Below are 11,861 nucleotides of genomic sequence, written 5' to 3' on the forward strand. Positions count from 1 at the left end.
CTGAATTAAGAGCTTGTTACGCAATATATGCCTTTGTCACCAATCTAGTTCCTTTTCCTTTGCCATTTTCTATTTTTTCTGTTAATCTACTCTGTCCACATCTTTCTACCACCTTTTTCTGTGCAGGACCTGTGGATTCCCGTGGTCATGCTTAGCTCCATTTGTAAAATTAAGAGCTAAGTGGCTGCTGACTCCTCAAGAACATCAGAGAAAAATCTTGTTTTTTTTAATCAAACAAAAGAGAGAACATTCATCTTTGGAGACTATGTCAACAGGCAGGCTATATCTTTAGGGATTTTATATGTTATATATTAATATATATATTCATACAAATGAAATACACATACAAATACATATGAAACACTTCGAAAAAGTTTTACATTGAGAAGGCTGTTAGTCACAAGTTATTTCCTATTTTGGAATTTTATGACTTCTGTTACTTTTACTCTGAACTCTTCTTTTTGAAATACAGCTAACTCCTTCAATGTGTCTGTTTTGTCCATAGCAGGCTCAGCTGAGTAAGATCAGTTAACATTGTTTTATTTCTGTCTGCACCTGCTGACCATGCTAAAAACCCATACTGGTAGCGACAGATACAATTCAGGGCAGTTATGAAGCTTGTATCTTTGGTGCTACCAGGGGGAAATACTTTTCAAGCATATGTCTAGGGCAAGTACTGGGTTCTTCAAGCATTCACATGATATTTGAATAAAGCTCAATGGAAATTATGCCTAGGCTGTGGAAGATCTTACAAGTGTACTAAGCCACAAAAAAATATTATCCCGTTCTTTTAAACACTTTGCATAATTATTTCAAAGATGTAAGTTAGCAATGAAAAAAAAAGTTAAAAATTTTATTTGGATCTAAAGGTTCTTAGGGTTACTAGGTATACAGACTATTCAATTGTCATCCATCAATGCATTCAGCAGTCAAATATTTGCTGAGTGCCTATTAAATGCCAGGTATTGCTCCAAATGCCTCATATGAAACAGTGAATAAAACAAAGTACCTATCTCATAAACAAGTCCTCTAACTTTTAATGGAGTTTACACTCCACAAGTGATCAAGCTTTTCATAAAGATGATTTCATAAAGATAACTTTTATTTTATATCTTAGAAGTCTCTACTGTGTGTTCAATTTATTGCAGGCTATGGCTAACTTTAACATGAGGCTAACAGTTCAGAATTACAAATATTAACTTGGGCAGTGAACAGAAATAGGGGTTTTTTTTTTTTTTTGCAATTGTATTTAGTCAGGACATATTTTAACAAAAATATACAACTGCATTCCAAATTTACCAGTTAATGTTCATGTTCTATAAACTTCTATCTTATATGAGAATATTTTAATATAATCATTTCTGGATTATATTTACCAAATTATTTTATTCCTATTTTAAACTCAGTCAGAAGTTCCTAGTATTTTTCCACTCAGATGTTTATTTTAATTATATTTTAAAGTGCGAGACAGATGTCACAAATGATCTTTAAATTAATTGAACAAAACTCAAAAAAAAAAACCAGAACAGGATTCTACACGTAGTAGAATTCTACACATAGTATGGCTAGGCTTCTCTGGGAATTGGAATGTAGAGATGTAGAGTTTTTTTGTCTACAAAAGGCTGTGTATTTGCTTGATAAAAATGCAGATTTCTGGACCACATCCCAGGTCTAATGAGTCAAAATTTATGGGGGTAGAGCCTTAACAAAAATATTTATTTTAAAAAGCAGGCCATTTGATGGTCACATACTTACAAGTTTGACAAGAGAAGCAATTGTGTAGCATGTGGTGTGTGGGAAGGGTACTGTATTGCTGTCGCTTTATCTATGTAGTGGCTATATCTATTTTCTCCTGGAAAGAAATTTCTTATTATTTAAGACTCTCGTTCATTATAGGGTCAGGGTTTCCACTGGCAAAAATGTTTTGTATGAAACCTAGCCAAACGTAAGACGCAGGGAACAAGACACGTGGGCCATATGTTCTGCCAGGAGGCCTACTTCACCATCCAAAATGCCTGGCAGTTGTCAGAACTTGCAAGGGGAATTTTGTTTACTTTGTGAGCTGCCCAGTAGGTTCCAAAGGTCATTTAGGAATACTGTCACACTGTTGCTAGGGAAGACATGGTCTTCAATTTAGGTGCATCCACCGAACTGGACGTTTGTAATCCCAATATTCATTTTATATCTATGGTCAATCAACAGCATTCCTTACATTGTAAAATTTCTTATTTCCAAGAAATACCACTTAAAAAATGTCTACTACTGTTAAATAGTAGTTGTATGTTTTCCAAATATCTTTTATCCACAGAACAGCTATATGATTAAGCATTATGTATGATATATTGTTTGCTATGACTGAGAATCTTGACATAAATACAGTGAAATAACCATTTTAGAAATAAATTTTATATTTCAGAAAATATAAACATTTCAATTAAATAAAAAATTACTTCTCAGTATTGTTTATTAAAGATCAGGGATTTGATATCAACAATAATAAAAAGAAAAAAACTAGGTTTAGGAATAATTGGAACTAATAGGTCTAAAATTTGAAAATAATGTCTTAATTATTTACACAGAGCCATGTTTATTTACATACAAATCCAAAATAGGCAATATGACCATTTACATGGAAGTTTCAAAGATGCACAAGAGAGGGATGAAGTCTTAGCATACAATAAGCAGATGTTTCAAGGAGGAAGTGACAGACAGCAAGGCAGAAATGTGACAGAAGTCAGAAGAGGGGACAGGAAGTACAAGGCAAATGTGACACACACAAAGGTTAACAGAAAAAGTAGTGAAGAGCCAACCTAAACGTGGCATGAAGCAATGTGAGGAGGTCGAAGAGGGATAAAACTTGCTTGCACAATGGTACAATATTCAGTCTTATGTTCAAGAAAAGGAAATGTAATTACATATGCATCTATGACAAAAGGGAAATTATCTTTACTAAATTCTATAATCTTATTTTTTTTTTAAGATGCTTCAGTTAATTCATATGTTCATCAATACCCATGAAAGACAGGGAAAAGTGAGAGCACAATAAACAGTATTTATACACTGATATCTTTGCTCCAACAGCACAGCACATGTAACTGTGCCAATCTCTATCCCGGGTGTCTAGGAAAGCTGCCATAAAATGAACAGGTGTTTGGGTGTGATTGGCTCAATGACTGTTTCATAGACTATGCTGTTGACTGGTAGCTAGAGCAATCACTTCCTCACTCTCTCTGCACAAAACCTGACACAGCATTTCTTTCTTCTGACAGTTCCTTGTACTGTGATGCATGCTTTCACCTAAGGGTAAGCCACCTCTTCTTAGCCACAAAAGCCATCTGTGGCCCTTGAGATGCCTGTGGCCAGAGAAAGAGAAAGAAGAGAAAAAAGGAAGGCTAAGAAAGACTACCTTTATGGGAAGGAAAGGGGAAACTTTAGGAGTGGGAAAGAAAGGGGGAGAGAGGGACTGGGAAGGAGAGTAGTTCTTAGTGTTGCAAGGCAGGACAAACAATAACTGTCAAATGCCTCAAGGCTGTACCATAAGTCACCTACCTCTTCATTCAGTAACTCTTTGGCATTTGCTTTAAAAATACAGTCCTCCCCTAGTATCTGCGAGGGACTGACTAGTTCAAAAATCCCTGTGGACACCAAGATCCCAGGATGCTCAAGGCCCTTATATAAAACGATGTCATATTTGCATATAACATATACATAGCCTCCTGTATACTTTAAATCATCTCTAGATTACCTCATATAATCCCTACACATTATTTAATTTGTGTGGATTCAACATAGACTCAGTATGCTGCAAATTCAAGTTCTACTCTTTAGAACTTCATGGAATTTTTCTTTTTCCAAATGTTTTTGATCCATGATTGGCTGAATCCACCAATACACAGTGCTGACTATAAAACATATCCAGCGGATTCACTCATAGGGAATAGGGCTAGATGATCCTTAGGTCATGATGTTCTCATCACCTAGCCTTGCCCATTTTGTTACTCCCATACTGTCCTGGACTTCCTTCCTGCTTGTTCACCCTCTGATTCTTTTCCTTTCACTCCTGGACCTTTCACTGGTGACCCCGGGAACTCATACTTTATTACGATCAACAATTGTTTCATATTTTCTACCTTTTGTGGAAATACTGCTCTTCACTTCCCTGCTTTAATTAGAATCTGACTATCCTCTAAGCATACTGGTCTCTCAGCAGCCCTTCTGAATAAAGGATGTTTATCCTCTCACTCCTTGCATTTGACACAAATACAAGTTTCAGATCATTATTTCTCATTTGTGTAACAACTTCCATTCTTTTGAGGCCCAGTTATCCCAACTCTACCCTTTCCTATCATTTACTGAATCCTACCTTACGTTCACTAAAGAACTTCAATGCCTAATTTACTCTATAACTCAACTCTAGATATTACATACCGTCTGCCTGGACAACCATCCAAAATGCAGGTCTCATTGTTTCATCTTCTAGCCTCTTTTCTTCTCTGCCTCACTTGAGTCACTTACTTCTACAGTCATATCTGGCATACCTGACCATACTCAGGGAACACCTATGCTTATCTTTTGTGCTCAACAGCCCAATTTATACCTGTTATTTGACTTCAATGAGACCTCTACTTTCTCTCTATACATCAACATTATCCTTTTCAAGAAACTTGCATTGCAAATTATCCTTTCTCTTATACCTTCAGTCTATCCTTTTTCACTAGAGATTAAAGTGCAAGAATCTTTTGCCTTAAACAAAAGAAAATTACAAAGTGATGTTTTTCTGTACTCATATCTTCTGGTTATAATTCTGTTTCTATCTAATATTTTCTACTCTTGTGGAAATACTGCTCTTCACTTCCCTGCTTTAATTAGAATCTAGTTATCCTCTATGCATAGTGGTCTCTCAGCAGCCTTTCTGAATGGACTGAATATAAGAAACAGCTGGGCATCTTTTTCTACTTGTTGACTTCCTGCTCATCCCTCAATCCCTCCTAACCTGCTCTCTGCCTCTACATTTGTATTAAAAGAGCTCCTTCTAAAGTCATCAGTGATTTCATTAGACAATTAGTCGACACTGTAGTTGATCCACAATCAGCACTACTACCTCCTTACCAAAGCAGAGCTTCCCTGTGGCCTCTGTTGCCAGCATACTGCCCTGGATTGCCTAGCCCTAGTTGCTCCTTCTCATTTTCCAGCCCTCCCCACTTGACTCAATCATTAATTCAATCTACCAGCCATGCTATTTTGGTTACTGTAGACTTCTAGTGTAGTTTGAAATCAGGTAGCGTGATGCCTCTAGCTGTGTTCTTTTGTAGTGCTTATCACAATTATAACACATTAATTACTTGTTAGCATCTGTGCTTCTTGCCCCAACTGAAACTCCTTCACCAATTTCCAGAAGAGGAGCAACTGTATCTATTTTATTTATGAGTGTATGCTGCAGCTATGAGGCCTTGCCTGTGTGCTAGCACATGTCCAATATATGTGTGGAATGAATGGATGGATGAATGCTTATTCTAACTGTGGGATTCTGTTTATCACGACAGATTAGAGAGCAATAGGACTGATATTTTTAGGTTTTATTCAAATAACAGTGAAAAAAAACCAACTAAAAGTTCTTTAATTCAACTACAGTCTTCTTGGGAGAGCGCACCCTAACAACTAACTACTGGTAGTGAATTTCAACTTGTAGCTGATTCCACTTACAAAACACATTACTTAAAAGTGAAAAGAGAGTATCAAAAACTCAGAAGAAGAAGGAATAAAGAACACGTAATATTGCTTAAGAGTCAGCCCCATCATTCTCCATTCTCATCCTCTAACTCTTCCTTAAAGCCCATATTTGCTACTACATTTAGATACTGATGTGTCCTTTGTTCAAGTTTGGTTACAAAAAAATATTTAAAAAGCATATTTAAGGAAAAGAAAGAACAAAATAGCCTCCGCTTTGTACTAAATACCCCTTAAGCAGTGAATCCAATTACAGATCCGGTCTGGATAACAAATTATAGTAATTTTTTAAAAATTCTGAATGAAGCATGGAAAAAAATTGGGAAAATAATGCCAAAATTTGGCTGTACCCTGAAATATCAATCCATGCTGTTTAAATTCTTGTAACTGTCTTCATTAACCAATTTACTTTTTCCTTCTGTTTAGTTAGACACATCTTTCCCCTTATACGCAGGGTTGAGCAAAAGAATGAGGAAAACTCTTTCTTTAAATAAATCTCTAATGTAACCAGACCTCTATCTATTTGTGGTGGACAGAAATACTATAGAGGATGATAGGAAACTGGAATTTTAAGATGTTACATTTTAGCCACCATGTGCATGACTATTGCTAACCATGTTTGAATAAGTGTTCTGTGTTCCTCCCACAATTAAAACTTAGATGGTTAAGCTGAGGCTTTCAGGCAGTATATCTATGAACAGTGGTATCCACCTATTCACTGTGCCAAGCTTGTTGTGATATTTATGGTTTCTTAATCAGATACTGCTTCCTATTATATTGCCTTACCTATGCTTTTGCGTGTTCCTGACCTACTTTACCTTCACAGGGATGTCCTCTTCCTGGCTTGCTTTCTCTGAGGTGAAGACATACGATATTTCTTTGTGAGATGTGGTCTGGCGGCAGATCGCACACTTAATGGAGCTTCTGTGAGATCCCACGCTGTATTGTTCGACAATTATAGAAATGCATTCATTACAGAAACAGTGACCACAGGTCAGTACTGCCCACTAAAAAGAATACATATAGAACAAGCTTTAGTGCCACTATTAAAGATGCCTTTCAATTCTATAAAAAAAAAGCCTTAGTGCTATCAAAGATGCCTTTCAATTTGTAAGTATATTAAAAGGAGAAGGGAGTCACAATTTTTCTTCCTAAAGATTTCATGACATTAATATTCTGTTATAAAGCTAAGTTTTTTTTAACTGTTTTTTTATTCCAAAGTAAGCTTTCATAGTCTTCAGTTCTGTTTCTCCTAATAGTGAGTATGATAGTCAGCTATCATTACTTTGTAGGAAGTTGGTATTCTCATTTCTGTATCTGGGAAAAGTGCAAATTAGTCCTTCAGCACTCTAACAATATATATAACAGAGGGACTCAGAATAACATCATTTTGGAGATAATATCATACTCAATATGTTCCACTTAATTTAAAAAACATTTATATTTTCACACATTAAAGTACTTATATAGAAAATAATATGGGCTAGTTAGTATCTCAAATTTATTTTAAAAGTGGTTCTGGGTATTTTTTAAAAAAAATACAAAAAAATTTTTAAGAAACCCCTTGTCACATTTCGGGAAAAATATAATAATCCACTCTGAATCTCTGCAACACACCACGGAGACTTTGGCCCTCTTTGGCAATGAGAGATATAAAAGAGCAACAGATTTAGTCTAGGTGTAAGTTCTAAAAGCCACGGCATCTTATAAATGTATATTTAACCTTTTCCACCTAGTAAAAACAGTAAGAAAAACTGAGTGTCGTTTTGAGTGACAAAGCTCCTAAATCCGTAAGCTATGTTTGTTTTCAGGATTTGGACATTTATGGAAAGAAAGTATATGGCTGGCCCACTCAAGGTTCTTTGCAGGACCAACTAAGATGCTCTTTGGAAAAGAACTCACAATGAAAGAAAGAGAAAATTGAGGTATATAAGCTTGGTTTTAAAACCACTATTTTGCCTGTTATCAGCTAATACTATTCCTACTGTTTTCTAGCTGCACCTCTGCCAGAGTCCACAGGAGTTGAGACTAATGAAGTTGAGCTATTTTATCGGCATTTTGTATGACACAGAGCAGCACTCTTGCACTTTATGAACCTCTAGCGCCACTGGGTTACTCTATTGGAAAGCAGTTTTGTGACTCACTGGTGCTCAGAAAGGACCAACTAAACAGCCATACAGGTCCACCTACATGTACAATGGTGAAGAACTAATGAGATACCTGGCACCTGAGCATTTGGAATGACAGGAAGCTGACTGACCCAAACAGAAGAAACAAATATGCAATGCCTCCAGGGGCATCAGCTGGTACATAGAGGTTATCTCTGACAGATTCTAATTTAATAGCTATAAATTAGAAGAAGAGGAGAACTGAGGAGGCAAAAAGGAAAAAAATATACAGCTACTATACATTGTGAGTGTGAACAGAACTTGAAAAGCAGTTTTGCTACTATTATTAAAATCCGATATGGTCTTTTAAGTGTAGGAAACCTAGGTTATGCTAGACTTAAATGAACAAATGTATATGGAAGAACTTTAAAAATTGAAAATGTTTAAAATGAAATAAAATGTCTGAGATAGTCCAGTTGCATAAATCTTATCAAAACTAAAAGCAAAAGAGACTACTTTGTCATAATTTCTTCCATTTTTATCACAACTTTTATCAGTTTCATCACTGACTTTTTGTCAGAAGTCACCAGCATTTGTACACTACTATTCTGCTCAGTTTCCAATGTAATATCTCTCCCTTTAAGATACATTACCAAATGAAGTGTTTCTGTGATCTCACCTTCTCCACCAATCTTGGAAACCAAAAGGTACTTTCTTCTTGATTATTACTGGTCAGAATATAGAATGCATATATTTACCTTTCAACTCTCAGTTCCATAGAAAAAACAGCCAAGAATATTTCTACTTCTTCACCAGTAATAGGCTTATCTTTCAAATTTTCAAAAGCAATGAATATTCTGATTATATATATATCTTAGAAAGCAGAAACTTGTATTTTTGTAAATTGCAGTTCTCCTAGAGGAGAATATGGTTCTACCATGTTTAAAGACATTATGTCTACTAATGTTCACAAAGAAATATACTTAATATAGTGGTCTACCAAAATCACATGGAAATTTCCCTAGGAGGGATTAATTTGCACTCTAAAGTACAAGTATTATGAGATATGAATACTGTCAAGTAAGAAATATGATTCTACATTAATGTAATACCTTAAGTAAATGTATGTGTGTTATGCCACATTTCCATGTAATTAATGAATAACTATGTTACCTGACAAAGTCAAATAACTGGACACAGTCTTGTGACTGGAAACAATGTTTGAAATTATCTATCTTTAATGAAAAAGATGGGGTCATTTTAGAAATATTTTTTTGCTTTCCATTTAAGAAAAATGTTGCTCAGACCTCTATCCCTAAGAATGTCACCTAACCTCAGGTGTTACCTTTAAGATGATGGTAATACTTGCCTTTCATAGAAACTAGTGATGAGAAAAATGAGAGAAAGAAAAAAAAATTTTATGTAGAAACCTTTGAAAACTGTAAGGTTATTTTATAAATGCATGTGATGTTTATCATAATTTCACCTGTTTTCCCAGCTGTCGAGCACAGATTGGACAAGGTTCTGGATTAATGCCTTCTGATGTTTTGTCTTGAGACTATCCAAAAAAGAATTAAAAAATATATTAGTTACATTTTTACATATAAAACCTGATACATGTTTTGCAACTCACCAGAGTGAATACTGGCAATTACAATTTTCATAATCTATCAATTTAGATGATCCATTAATCCCTATATTACCTTATTATTCCTGGGACTTACAAATACCATTTATTCAAGGAGTGAACAAAAAAATAAAAACAATTTGAATCATACAGGTTGAATATCCCTAATCCAAAACCTGAAATCTGAAATTTCAGATAAGATATTTTCAGATTTGGGATGATTAACCGGTATAATGCAAGTATTCTAGAATTTGAAGAAGTCTGAAATCTGAAATACTTCTGGTTCTAACCATTTCAGATCCGGCAAACTCAACCTGTAGCTTAAACTATAATATTAGTGTATCTTGATTACAGTAGAAGGCAAAAATAAAAGCAAACTATGACAGCTAGATTTTTAAAGCTTTATTTTTAGGCTAAATTTTGTTATTAAAATATACAGGTTACTTAAAAATATATAATTTAGAATTTTGAAATAAGAGCTCCTTAACGTTTTTGAAAAAATCTGTACTTAATCTGCTTATCTACTTGGCCTAAAAGCATAGATATGGAAAGAGTCAGCATTTATTTATATAATGTAACTCCTTATTAATACATGCTTCTTCTCAGCATCCTTTTCCTAAACTCATAAAAAGCAAATAACTGGGAAACAGAAATATTACTGATTTCAGACCTCTTTATAACTAGAAATTATATCAAAAACAATAGCTTTTTGAAATCTCCTTAGTATTACAAAAACTGAAAGAATTTCAAAAAAGTCACCAGCCCAGTGGACAGGTTTTAAAACTGAGGAAAACATAAAAGAAAATAAATTAGAATAAAAGATCACTGAATTTTTTTTGTCTGAGGTTTGACTAACCAAATAAGCAATTAAAAATTCTATCATTTAGGCTGGATGCAGTGGCTCATGCCTGTAATCCCAGCACTTTGGGAGGCCAAGGCGTGTGGATCATGAGGTCAAGAGATTGAGACCATCCTGGCCAATATGTGAAACACCGTCTCTACTAAAAATACAAAAATTAGCTGGGTGTGGCAGCGCATGCCTGTAGGGAGACTGAGGCAGAAGAATTGCTTGAATCCAGGAGGCAGAGGTTGCAGTGAGCCAAGATTCCACCACTGCACTCCAGCCTGGAGCCTGGCGATGCAGCTAGACTCTGTCTCCAAAAAAAAAAAAAAAAAAAAAAATTATATCATTTGGCTTATAAATAGTAAATAAATAAATAAATATCTAAATTGTGCATGGATTCAGCAACTCTAAAGGTTAAAAACAATTCTGCTAACTAACATAAAGTTATGCAGACATTTAAACAAATTGAACAAATGAATTATTCTTTTCTATGTTAATTACTGATTTTTATAAATAAATCAATTATATATATATATATATATATATATATTTGCAGTTCTATAATGTCCATTTGATGCCACCATATAGATTCTAATTCATTTTATCTATGTTGTCCAGTTTTCCTTTTCACGTATAATAAATCACCCAAAATTTTAGTGGCTTAAAACAAACACACATTTCCCATGATATTACAGGTGATTCAGGGATGGGCTGAGTTGGCTAGGGTTGGATGGTCTATAATGGCCTCATGCTCATGTCTGACAGTTAGTTGGTAGGCTCTCTGGTCTGCATGGAGGGCTGTGCTGAGCTGGGGCTCTGCTGCTCAAGAAGGTAAACCAGGTTTTTTTCAGACAGTCTCATGGAGTTCCATAGGGCAACAAGAATGGGAGTACCCCAAAGTACATGGACTTTTTAGGTCTCTGCATGTCAGAAGGTCAAACAAAAGTTACCTGACTAAGGCCAGAGTCAGTATAGAAGGGGATTGCTTATAGGCATGTACACATGAAAGATCATTGCTGTAGCACTTTGTAAACAACCTACCATAATTCACAATAGCTCTTCTTTTCCAATGTCAATAAAGAACTGACATTTATATAAATGGTGAGATTATAAATATTTTAGGGCTTGTGGGACACATGGTCTGTGTTGTAACTAGTCAACTCCACTACTGTAACATGAATGTAGCCACAGACAATAGGTAAATGAATGTGTGTGACCATATTCCAATAAAACTTTACTTACAAAAAAAGGTAGTGGGATGAATTTTTCCAATACATGGTAATTTGCAGATCTTTAACTTAAACAATTTATAAATTTTCCTCTAAGCACTGTCACATATTTTTGCTTTCACTTAGTTCAGAGTATTTTTGAATCTCCATTTTGACTTCTTCTTTGACCCATGGGTTATTCAGAAGTATGTTGTCAATTTCTTTTCTTTTTTTTTTGAGACGGAGTTTCGCTCTTGTTACCCAGGCTGGAGTGCAATGGCACGATCTCGGCTCACCGCAACCTCCGCCTCCCGGGTTCAGGCAATTCTCCTGCCTCAGCCTCCTGA

At 35.2% G+C, this 11,861-nt stretch overlaps 1 protein-coding gene across 4 annotated transcripts in view; it reads right to left on the bottom strand.

Annotated features, from left to right (window-relative positions):
* The window catches only part of SHPRH (SNF2 histone linker PHD RING helicase), an 82,825-nt gene that overhangs the window by 19,498 nt on the left and 51,466 nt on the right, over positions 1–11,861 (bottom strand). For all 4 annotated transcript variants that reach the window (XR_001817706.2, XM_017503246.2, XM_017503244.2 and 1 more), the window contains exons 24-25: positions 9,322–9,393; positions 6,546–6,734 (exon numbers count right to left, since the gene is read on the bottom strand). Coding sequence is in view for 3 of the 4 variants with exons in the window: in XM_017503246.2 (XP_017358735.1) it covers positions 6,546–6,734; positions 9,322–9,393 (261 nt within the window). In the remaining variant the exon portion in view is untranslated. The remainder of the gene's footprint in view (positions 1–6,545; positions 6,735–9,321; positions 9,394–11,861) is intronic.

This window comes from Cebus imitator, unplaced genomic scaffold, assembly GCF_001604975.1.
Source record: "Cebus imitator isolate Cc_AM_T3 unplaced genomic scaffold, Cebus_imitator-1.0 Scaffold307, whole genome shotgun sequence".
In the NCBI taxonomy this organism is placed as follows: Eukaryota; Metazoa; Chordata; class Mammalia; order Primates; family Cebidae; genus Cebus; species Cebus imitator.